Source organism: Ambystoma mexicanum, chromosome 4p (assembly GCF_040938575.1).
Source record: "Ambystoma mexicanum isolate Mex_15411 chromosome 4p, UKY_AmexF1_1, whole genome shotgun sequence".
Classification (NCBI taxonomy): Eukaryota; Metazoa; Chordata; class Amphibia; order Caudata; family Ambystomatidae; genus Ambystoma; species Ambystoma mexicanum.
In genome coordinates this window covers 455,357,535-455,369,800 of record NC_090927.1, presented here as the reverse complement: position 1 = coordinate 455,369,800, position 12,266 = coordinate 455,357,535, and the positions used below count along the sequence as shown (strand labels likewise).

Sequence of the window (12,266 nt, the reverse complement as noted above, 5' to 3'; positions counted from 1 at the left end):
CTCCAACCCTCAGCCCGACCTTGCAGCCGGTCTCCTTGATATTGACCGTTGGATGACTACAAACCACCACCACCTCCTCCTAAACCCCACTAAAACCGAAATCATGTTGTGCGGCAACACTGAGCTTCTCCCCCATCCGCTGCCTTGGCGCCCATCCATGGACCAACCGCCCACCCCCCTGCGCCACAGTAAAAAAACCTTGGATGCACTATGGACTCTGACCTAACCCTCTCCCGACAAATCAACAACGTATCTAAATCTTGTCATTACCATCTCAAAATTCTTAGGTGCATTTTTCCCTACCTCTCCTTCCCGAACAGACCCTGTGCATCACTCACCGTGCAGTGCACAAGACCGGCCCTCTATGCGTGCAAGACAAGCTAAAACCTTACGTCCAACCCTGCACCCCAAGATCAAGCTCCCCCCTCCTTTTAGTGATCCCAATCACCAACTCAGTCAGGATCGAAGGATCCTCTTTCTCAGCTTTGGCCCCAACTCTGTGGAACTCGCTTCCACCTCACATCCGATACATCCAAGACTACTTGTCATTCCACAAATTACTAAAAATATGACTTGGACAGAGCGGATGGAATTGGACAGAGCGGATGGTGCAGATGGAACGGATAGAGCCGATGGAACGGATAGAGCCGATGGAACGGATGGAGTGGACGGAATAAATAGAGTAGATGGAATTGATAGAATGAATGAAATGGATAGAATAGATAGAACAAAAATGGATAGAGCGAATGGAACAGATAGAGCGGATGGAACGGATAGAGCGGATGGAACGGATAGAACGGATAGAGCGGATGGAACGGACGGAATCAATAGAGTATGGAATTGATAGAATAGATAGAACAAAAATGGATAGAGCGGATGGAATGGACAGAGTGGGAGAGTGGGTGAGATAAATTGAATGGGTAGAGTGGATGGGATAGATGGAGTGGATAGAGTAGATGGAGTGGAGTGGATGAAGTGGATAGAATGGACGAAGTGGATAGAATGGACAGAATGGACGGAGTGGATGGAGGGGACAGAGTGGATGGAGGGGACAGAGTGGATGGAGGGGACAGAGTGGATGGAGGGGACAGAGTGGATGGAGGGGACAGAGTGGATGGAGGGGACAGAGTGGATGGAGGGGACAGAGTGGATGGAGGGGACAGAGTGGATGGAGGGGACAGAGTGGATGGAGGGGACAGAGTGGATGGAGGGGACAGAGTGGATGGAGGGGACAGAGTGGATGGAGGGGACAGAGTGGATGGAGGGGACAGAGTGGATGGAGGGGACAGAGTGGATGGAGGGGACAGAGTGGATGGAGGGGACAGAGTGGATGGAGGGGACAGAGTGGATGGAGGGGACAGAGTGGATGGAGGGGACAGAGTGGATGGAGGGGACAGAGTGGATGGAGGGGACAGAGTGGATGGAAGGGACAGAGTGGATGGAAGGGACAGAGTGGATGGAAGGGACAGAGTGGATGGAAGGGACAGAGTGGATGGAAGGGACAGAGTGGATGGAAGGGACAGAGTGGATGGAAGGGACAGAGTGGATGGAAGGGATAGAGTGGATGGAATAGAGGAATGGATAGAGTGGATGGAATAGAGGAATGGGTAGAGTGGATGGAATAGAAGGAATGGACGGAGTGGACGGAATGAATGGGGCAGTTGGAATGTGCAGAATTCGACCCACACTTGTCACTGTACACCCGGCGTCCCTGTTCCCTATGCTGTTGCTATATATCTGTATCCCCCACCTATATATGCTATATATCTATATCCCCCCCTGTCTCCAAGTGTCTGTGTGTCGCTGTGCTCCCATCATCCTGTTCACGTGCCTGGTCTCGGGCGCTCTAAAGATAACCACCACATCACTACTCTTACTCTCTACTATACACCATCACTCAACTAGAACACAGCTATACCCCTGATTAATTTGGCCTAGCTGTTCACATACGAATACGACCTCATCAACACCTCATCACCCTAATAAAACGCAGCTAGCCGAGCACATTCCGGCATAGTTGCTCACATATGCGTCCTTCAGGCCTAACGCGGCCAGAGCCCATTCTGGATGTCTACCCAGCAGACTGCACACATCCAACTGACATCTCCAGCACCACACCTAAACGCTAGGACGCAGCTACCACCCGACAATTACACCAGCTGCACACTTATCTGGTGCACACCCTACGACACTCTCTCTCTCTACCAGAACTACGGTTCCCGAGGGCGTTCATCCTACCAGCGCTTTGAGGTCATACCAATGATATATAGAGCACTATATAAATGGCAAGTAACATAACATAACACCTGCCTCTCCCTCGCCTCCCTGCCGCTTCATCCAGAGCCATGCGTCAGGAGGCGCTCTAAGACCACTTTACATTACATTTAACCAGAAAGACAAAAAGCTTGGTCCAAATTTAAAGAAACAAAAATGCCATCATCCAAAGGCCTGAAAAGAGTAATGAAGAGTGGAAACACTGGCACACAACACTAAGGAGTGCGATATGTCTGAGAACCTGCAGTGGGGCACATCAGTGAGCAATGGGAATCTGAAATGACTTTAAATATGCTTTTCTTCTAAGAAAAAGTGATAATTAGGCAATACACTACTTGCATTTTCCTTTTTTTTTCTTTAAAGTTGGGCTTTGATAATACTAGAATCAAGAGTTATTTAATGAAGTCTGTACATGATATTATTTTGGCACCAATAAAATAGGCCCTTCCATTTCGAAAGAGTGCATAAGTCCCCATGTAGGAGAAAATAGCGTCGCCATTTCGGTGCTTGGGATAAAACATTAATATGTAGTAAAGAAACTGTCCTTTTTTAGTTATACGTCTTCCTCTCCCACAATACCTTGACTTATAGCCATGTCCTGCCCCCTATCCACACTAGCCCTACACAGTCGATAGAATGTGCATGCTTCACTTGAAGGACTTCTGTAATTAAATGTTTCAATTTTTCCTAGTAATGGCCAATGATCTGTACTGCAATAAATAAATATAAATACCTTTGGCTTAGTTCACTGTTGCCACAGTAAATCAATGATTGCTATATTTGCAGTGAAGATGGACTTTCTAAACAGTTTACCAACATAACTTTTTTCCCTTTAAATCAGAACAGTAAACTGATTATGATTAAAAAGTCAAAAGTACATTCTGAAATAGACAAAATCTTGACTGATTACCTGGCCCCCACGAAGTACAGGTCACACGATGGGTAGTGGTATGAGAAGTCTCTGCCAAACTTTGGTATTCGTAATCGGAAGTATCGCCCATGCTGGGAATGGAACTCAACATATCTGTCACACTGAAGAAAGACTATCTGAAAAAAGAATTCGGAAAAGTGATTACATACCCAAGCAACCAGAGGGAGTGTTTTTATGCATGTCCTATTTCATCACACGTTTGACACTAAAACAGTACAAATGAATCATTAAGCTGTTACATATGCAAGGCCTTCCGGAATACTTTCCCAGTGGGTATTGGCATACTAATACTCCAACTGATATTGTTTGTCAGTAAGGCTCAAGAATGTGATATTTCTTGGTGGTACAAACAAGTTAGACTTCATATGACTGATCTCTTGGTATTAGGGTCCCAACTCTTAATATAGGCCTGTACTACACAAGTCGGTAGAGTGGCTGAGCAGCCGGGCTCATTTTAGGAGAGAGGAATGCGAGCTGTAGAGCGGTACAATGAAATCAACACATACACAGATCCAAGGAAACGTACTCACTTAACGGTATATCAAAATAATTATTTATTTATATATTTATATATACACACACAAGCAATTCTAAAATGCAGCAACTACTAATAACATTCAATTACAAATGGAATAAGACTGGAAAAGGAACAATAATGCAGGTGAGTAACTTTTCATATACTTTTCATATTCAGCACACAGAGTGACTTCAGTTAAGGTCTGCTCCCCATCTGCAAAGGAAAAGAGGCTGGAGGGCTCCTTAAGTATGGAAAAAGAGCAGCAACCAGGACGGCACCAGGTGGGTGGGGCTTAGGTCAGGTGACGAAGATCCACTTGCACCTTGTTAGGCAAGATTTGGAGCAGTATCTTTTGGGAGCACTACAACAACCTTGACCTCCTGGCAATAGGAAAACAAACTTTAGTATAAGTCTGTACTACTCAGGTTGGTAGCGTGATTGAACAGCCAGGCTTATCTCAAGAGGGGTCAATGTGAGCAGTAGTGGAGTTACACAGAGATTCACAGTGACAAGTATCCAAATAAAATCTTACACACAAGGTTTCTTGATTAAACAAGTATTAATTTAACAGTCAGTTTGAGTAAGCCTTCTTCAGAAGGGGCCATATAATAGTAACACGCAAATACACTCCAAAATACACACTGTTAGTTTCTATAAATCAGCAAATACCCATTTGGGATGGCACACGGACACTTCCTACACCCTCAGGTGATTTAAACAGCTAGGACACTAAACGCAATACTTAGAAGTATGTCAAACAAAAAGATTATTTGAACAAAACAAGAGATCTCACAAATATTCTGAAGCAGGTAAGTACCTTTGGAAACCCCCAATTCAAAGTCATTCAGGGAGCCAGGCCAGGCCAAAGTCAATTGGACAAAAGTCTAGGTGAATTGAAGCACTTCTTATAGGTAGGTAAAAGGTCTTGCACAATGTTTTAGAAGTCTTTGTAGAACAGAAGAAATCAAAGTAGGGCCACAAGCTGTTTAGGCTTTTGAGGTAAAGGAGCTGTTAGAAACTGTACATAAGCAACAACGACAAGTCTCAACTGAGAACAAGTGAGGCTACACAACAAGAGGGAAGTTCTCTTAGACTGTACAGTACCTTTGGTTAGAAGAAAAACGGTTCCAGCTGGCTTCTGTTCCTGTGCAGCTCTGCAGATGTTCCTGGGCCTCAGTCGTGGGGACAAGAGGGAGGACGTTTGGAGGACTCCTGCACTGCAACAGGACGATCGGCGACAGAAAAGGACCAACTTCTATTCAGTGGCTCTTTGCGGTTTCAGCTCCTTGCATCTCAGCAAATAGCACCACCGTGGTTATTGGCTGTCGAGATGGGCTTTCCTTACATCTGGGTTCCAGCACTCTGTTGAGGTGGCTCAGGCTTGGTCAGTCCTGCTTCCTGGGAGTCCAGAGGATCTTCCTGGAGCTCTTGGCCAACTTAAAAGCAACGGACACAATCTGGTGTTCCTCTCCCTGGGTCTTCGGTACCAGCAGCACCACCAGTGGCAATACAACCAGCTTCGAGAGGATATCCAGACGGGCTTACTTTGGAGTTGATTGGTCCCACCAACTCAAAGGGAGAAGTCGTCCTTGCAGAGCTTCTCTAGTCGAGGCGAATTCAGAGTTTAATTACAGCAGCAGGGCTTCACCGGGCAAACCAATGGTCCAGGAGTTGCAGCAAGCGGCTCTTCCAATTTCTTCTTCGGATTCCTTCATCCAGTGGTCGACTCTGCCTTCCAAGCCAGAAAGCCTAGCCTTTTATGCAGGTTTCTCCCATTCATTCCAGCCTAGCTGTCAGTCACCCAGCAGGATGGCGGTTCTGGCTGGACAGCCAGCCGGCCAATCACCTAAGAATGCATTCCTGTTTCCTAGGAGACTAAGAACAGGGAGTTTCGGGCTCCTCCCTCACTTCCTGCCCCTGCCAGACACCCTGGAGCCAGAGGCGGGCTTTACTCGCGAATCCCGCCAAAGACAAAACGAACAAAGGGACCAAACCTGGTTTAGTGCGCAGAGTAAATCTCAAGAAGGACCTTTCCAGAAAGAAATGGCGAAAATATATCGGGGCCATTTTGACAAAAATGGCACCGTTGGGTGCTTTACTGCAGCTGCGAACGCAGCCCGCAATAAAAGCACACCACGGTAGTTAAAAGTAAACCACTGCCACCAGCCATTCATCGAGGAAAGGGTAACATAAAAATGTTACATGAGAAACTAGACAACAGGGATACTAAGTAACCTCTCCAGCACCCTATTGTAAGATAGTGTGAGCTGGGTCTAGAAATTTACAAAAGTAAGTAAAGTCAATTTCACTTTACTGCTCTTGGAAACAGAAGTTTATCCAAGAGAAGGTATTTAAGCCTTGGGGAAATCTGAAAGACTTCCCTGTGCCACTGCACTGAAGGTTAACCTCTCAGCTTAACCTTCATTCTGATTCGGTTGGCTGTCTCCATGACCACCAGTCTGGTTTCAGAGCAGCCAGAAGCACGGAAACTGCTCTCCTGAACAACCGTGAAGATCTGCTCTCCAACCTTGACTCTAACATTCCCTCTGTCCTCATCCTACTCAATCTCTCTTCTGCCTTCGACACAGTAAACCATACTACTATCCTGCTCAACCGTCTCCGTGAGAACCTGGGTATCACTGATCAGGCTCTGGCCTGGCTGACCTCTTTCCTCTCTGATTGACCCTCCCAGGTCCAACTGGGTTCCTTCCTATCCTCCATCTTCCTCAATACCTGTGGTGTTCCCCAGGGGTCTAACCTTTCGCCCTGGCTTTTCAACCAATACCTGGCAACTCTCGCCCACTGCATTGCCATTCTATGCTCAAATTTCCAGTGCTACGCTGACGACACTCAACTCATTTCCAGGCTGCCCTCGGCTAACTCCTCTCCCTCCCTCATCGCTGATTGCCTAACTGCCATTCAAGATTGGTGTGCCGCCAATGATCTTTGTCTGAATGCCAGCAAGACGGAGATCATCCTCATCGGCAACCCTTCTCCATCGTTTCCCCTCTCTCTCTCTGGCCGGCCTCGCTTGGCCCTCCTCCTATCCCCACCTGTGAGGCTAAGAATCTCAGGGTCATCTTCGACTCCACCCTTTCCTTCTCCGCCCACATCTCTGAGGTCTCTAAAAAGTCAAACTTCCTACTGCACCTCTTCAGAGGTACTCTTCCTTTCCTCTCCTTCCCCCAGAAGCTCACTGTCTCCCAAGCTCTGGTTCTCTCTAGGTTGGACTATTGTAACAGCCTCTTTCTAAATCTATCACTCTTCGCCCTCTGCAACTACCCCAGAACAGGACTGTGAGACTGGTCCTTGTCCTCAAGCCCTGGTATCGTATCTCTCCAGCTCTGAAATCTCTCCATTGGCTCCCAGTGGATGCAAGGATTACATTTAAAACCCTCTGCATTGTCCACAAGGCTTTCTGGGACCTGGGTCCAAAATACCTTCAGCTATCCCTCTGCAAATACCTCCCCTTTCAAGCTATTTGCTCCTCTACCTCCAACTCCATCAGGGTCTGTCATTTCTCAAAGAAACGAGCCGGGGGTAGATCTCGGTCTTCGGCCAGGGCCTCCCTCTGGAACAGTCTCCCTGCCACTCTAAAACTTGAGGAGAACCATCTCCGGTTCCAGAAGCACCTCAAGATCTTCCTCTTTGCATCTGCCCTTGCTCCCCCTCTCCCTTGCTGATCTGCTCTCTCGTGGCACTGTGCACCTGGCCACCCTCTGTCCCCTTGGCCCTGGTACCTGCTCACCCTTCCACCCTTCTGCACTGCCTCCCAGCCACCCCTTGCACTGGGGACTGTATCTGTACCCATACACCCCCCCCATTTTCTTCTTTTTTGCACTTATCAGACTTACCCAGCCGTAAACACAGCACTTGCCACTTGCTGGCTGCACTACCCCTGTTTATTGCTCCATTATCTACTTTATTTGCATTAACTGTTTATCCTCTGCTCCGCACTTTCCACTCTTCCCCCTTCCATGCACTTTTCCCCTTTCCCTTTCCCATGCACTTGCACGTTCTCAATGTCACTGGGCCTATTAAGATCATTTTTTTTGTTCTCCCCTGTTCCCCTCCCTTGCCTTGTCATGCTCTGAAACACTTGTGTACGAGCGTGAAACCAATAAAATAATATATCATATAGTGATGGCTTTGTGTGTGCTTGGCCCAGGAAGGGGTGGAACTGTCTGGTCCCATTCCACATTCCATGGTCCCTGAGTGTCTTGTTGTGTGGCATGAGTGAAACCCACAGTGGTCCCTGATTGGACCACTGCTGGGTGTTTGAATGGGGCAGATCCTTACCATTGGTGGACTTGGACTGGATTCCAGCCAGGAGTTAGGATAAAAAGAGGATTCCTGCAGCCTTTTCTTCAGATCACAGTTGGAGCCAAGTATGCTGTGTAGACGAGCAGCCGACTGAAGATCTGTGGACAACTCTCAAAGAGGCCCAGCATCACCTTCCTGCGTTTGGCATGTTGAAGCTTTGCTGGACTACCTTATCTGTGATGGCCCAGAGAGGTGCTTCAACCCTTGGGCTGTTGGCACCAACCAGTCCCGATGCATTTCTGAGGAGCCAACAATCGGAAGTGTCCCTGGAACACCAAGTGCACTGGCAAGCTCTAAAGTGGGCTAACTCAGTCGCCGTTCCGCATTAGTCACCAGAACCTCAGTGGTCGACAGCATGTGGCAGAAGTGGATTTCAGAATTCCCATCTTCAAGGGATCCTGTTCTGGAAGGTCTTTGTCATGATGCCTACCTCCAAGGAGCCAGGTCCGACCCAGCAACCCCAGAGGCAGGCATCATTTCCCCCAGGGGAGTGCCAGCGGGCCCAAGCTGGGGCCCTTTGGACGCAGTCCTGGCGCCTTAGGCGCCAGGCTCATGTTGGACCTCTGTCCTGGCGCCTTAGGCGCCAGGCTCATAAAGCTAGACGTGTGTTCAAGTGTTTTAATGTGCACTTACCTGATGCAGACCATGCTGCCACATCCAGGCCCTCTTGAGGCCTGAATGGAACTACTTTACCTGTGGGACTACTTTCCACTCGGGTGTGGTCGGGGAAGGATACATACCTGATCGGTGGAAGGATACACACTTGGAACTTCTTACAAAGCTATTTAAACCACACCCGATCAGCAACTCACGCTTCGCGTTGTTCTGCTCCTCGCAGCTGGACGCTCACAGTGTCGGCTCCTGCATCTGGACCTCAGCCACGCCTGTCAGTATCCTGGGTCACCTGCAAAGGGAGACAAAAGACCTTACCTGCTAAATCAGCACCACGGAGACATCACACCGACGATCCTGAAAAGGAAGACATCATTTTTAAAAGCATTTCGCTACGATCGCTGCAGCGCTGCATTTCACTCACCTATCCTGGACGCCACCATCTTCAGCAGCGATCATCCGGATCCACAGCCGCTTCCCAGAGCCTAGAGAGAAAAAGACAAGAACAAGGTGAGAGAAGGAAGGGAATAGAAAAATCTCAGTTTCCTTCTAAGACTTACCTGTTGGGTCATTCCCATTTCATTTCGGGTCTTGCCGCTTCCAGGCATTTTCCAGACCCCGGCCCCTATGGGGAAAAAAGACAAAGACATTGAATGAGCGAATGCAAAGACATTACCCGAGAGCTCATCCAGAACCTACCTGTCATTTACTGGAACGGCACGTTTCACTTCGGGTCGGCGCCATATCTCCGGCATTCCGAACCCCGGCCCCTAAGGGGAAAAAGACAATGAACATTATTATTAAGCTTGGACTTTTGAACTTGCAACAGAACTTTTACTGAGCCTTACCTGAATAGTCAAGCTTACCTGAACTCCCATCAATCCTCAATCCAGTGAAGTAACTGGGTTTCAACGCGCCCCTGCATCAGAAGCAGGATGGAGAGCTCATCCTTCCTGACCCTAAGGTGAGACTTCACGGGGAATCGTGGAAGGGTATCGTGGAGGGTTGGAAGAGAGTGGGAGGCTTGAGCATAACTCAGTCAGTAGGTAATACTCCCTTTTCACGCACAGGGGAATATTCCTGCGAGCCAGAGAAGCCAGAGTAGAGGGGCCCTTCCTGTCCATCTTCAGAGTCCTGCGCTTCACCATTGAAGAAGCATCAGCACTCGAAGCCAGACCTGCGCCTCCGTGGGAATCAGGTGAGCGTTACAGAACGCGAAGCCTACCCACAATTTCCCACCCGGGCGCTATGGAGACTTCCGAGACTGACCAGCTGGCCCAGCTTTTGGGGGAATTACGGGCAGAGGTGCACTCAGCCCGCCAGGAGACTAACGCTCTCAAAAGAGAACTGATCCTATCCAAGGAAAGAACAGATGACCTAGCCAAAAGGTTATTACAGGCCCAGGCAGGGCACTCTCCTTTACCTAATTCCGGAGACATTTCCACATCAATGGGTTTGAATAACCCGGGATCCCAAGAAATATGCCGTCTTTATGAACCAATGTCGTTTACACTTTCTATGCAGACCCGGAGCCTTCCCTAACAACCAGACCAAGGTAGCCTTTATACTTTCTTACCTCAGTGGCAGTGCTGCCGATTGGTCTATTCCATTGGTAAATCAGGATGATCCCATTCTCCAGAATTTTCAGGGCTTCCAGGCCAGCATGGAAAGATTGTTCGCTCGACACTCTCAAGGACAGGCCCTTGATAACGAACTGCTATCCTTACGACAAGGTAATCAGGATCTTCTGCCCTACATTGCCACCTTTAACAGACTGGTTGTGGAAACTGGATGGCCAGAAAACAAAAGGATCACATTGTTTCATCGAGGCCTGCGCGGAGAGCTTAAGGATGTTCTAGCTCAGATAGTAAACCCACCCCAGGTCTGCGCAGACTACATAGACTTGGTGGTTCAACTTGATCACAGACTTCAAAATAGAAAAGCAGATCGGTTCAAGTATGAAACCGGAGTACCGATCAAAACCCACGCTAACTCCAAGAGTACCGACGTATCCAAACCTATGCAAATCGGTGGTGTTAAAGGATCATTAACGCAGAAAGAATGAGAGAGAAGGCGGCAAATGCAACTTTGTCTGTATTGCGGAACTTCCGGTCACCTTCTTCGAAATTGTCCAGTTAAACCACCTAAGAAGGTGGTTGGAGCTACTGATAACGAATTATTGACACCTGATTCGGGAAACGACCTAGCCCGACAAGCGTAGGGGTCCGCTTGCCGAGCTTGAAAACTAACTCTTTGACCTCGCATTTTGTCATGCCAATGGTGCTCGTGGACCCAAAACAGCCTCAGCAGTTGCATGCTATAAAAGCATACATCGACAGTGGAGCTATTGGAAATTACATAGACCGTGAATTGGCTTCCAGGATTAAGCTTCCTCTCCGCCCGAAAGTAACCCAAGATGTCATTACTACAGTAGATGGAACCGAAATAGCCTCAGGGCCTGTAAAGCATTCCACGGTTGAAGTGACACTGGTGGGTCAGGATGGACATCGGGAAGCAATCGTGTTTGATGAGATCAAGGCCCCACAATTTCATATAATTCTTGGAATTCCTTGGTTAGAAACACATAATCCCAGAATTGACTGGCGAGCAAAGAAGATAAGTTTTCCTGATTGTGAACCAACTTGTTATCCAAGAAATCCAGCTATGGGTCTAGCCTCAGCAACTTCCACCCCTGTACAGCTACCATCAGAATACCAAGAATTCCAAGACGTTTTTCAGAAAGAACAGGCTAACACGTTACCTCCTCATCGGTCTTATGATTGCCAAATCGATCTGGTACCCAATGCTCAACTACCTTGTAGTAGGATTTATGCTCTTACGGAACCTGAGAACCTGCATTTGCGTCAGTATTTAGATCAGTACCTAGCCAATGGTTTTATTCGCCCGTCCAAGTCTCCTGTCTCCTCAGCTCTGTTCTTCGTGCCGAAAAAAGAGGGCGACCTTAGAACATGTATAGACTATCGCGCCCTAAATCAAATAACGATTAAGAATCGTTATCCTCTGCCCCTGATCCCTGAGCTTATCGACCAGGTAAAAGACGCTTGTGTGTACACCAAGTTAGATCTCTGAGGAGCTTATCACCTGGTGCGTATAAAAGAAGGCGACGAATGGAAGACTGCATTCCGCACCAAATTTGGGCTTTTCGAATAACAGGTGATGCCCTTCGGGTTGTGCAATGCACCTGCCGCCTTTCAGTACTTTATGAATGATGTTCTTCGGGAACTTATCGATGTCTGTGTCATTGTTTATATTGATGACATCCTGGTGTACTCTTCTTCAGAATCCGATCACAGAAAACATGTTAGGGCAATTCTTGAGAAATTGCGCCAGCACAGACTATTTGCAAAGCTCGAAAAATGCATTTTTCATACCACAGAAGTTGAGTTTCTCAGATTAATCCTAACACCTCAAGGAGTCCGAATGGACTCGCGAAAGGTGGACGCCATCCTCAAATAGACATCTCCTAGCTCGGTGAAGGGAGTTCAGAGCATGCTCGGCTTCGCCAATTTCTATCGAAGATTCATCCCGGAATTTTCCCGAACAGTCCAACCCATCACAGCTCTCCTAAAGAAAAACAAACGCTTTGAA

The 12,266-nt window shown here is 47.8% G+C and overlaps 1 protein-coding gene across 1 annotated transcript in view; it reads right to left on the bottom strand.

Moving 5' to 3' along the window:
- NOL10 (nucleolar protein 10) overlaps positions 1 to 12,266 on the bottom strand; it is an 856,295-nt gene that overhangs the window by 729,388 nt on the left and 114,641 nt on the right. The window contains exon 6 of the mRNA XM_069605973.1: positions 3,185 to 3,321. Within this exon, the coding sequence (XP_069462074.1) occupies positions 3,185 to 3,321 (137 nt within the window). The remainder of the gene's footprint in view (positions 1 to 3,184; positions 3,322 to 12,266) is intronic.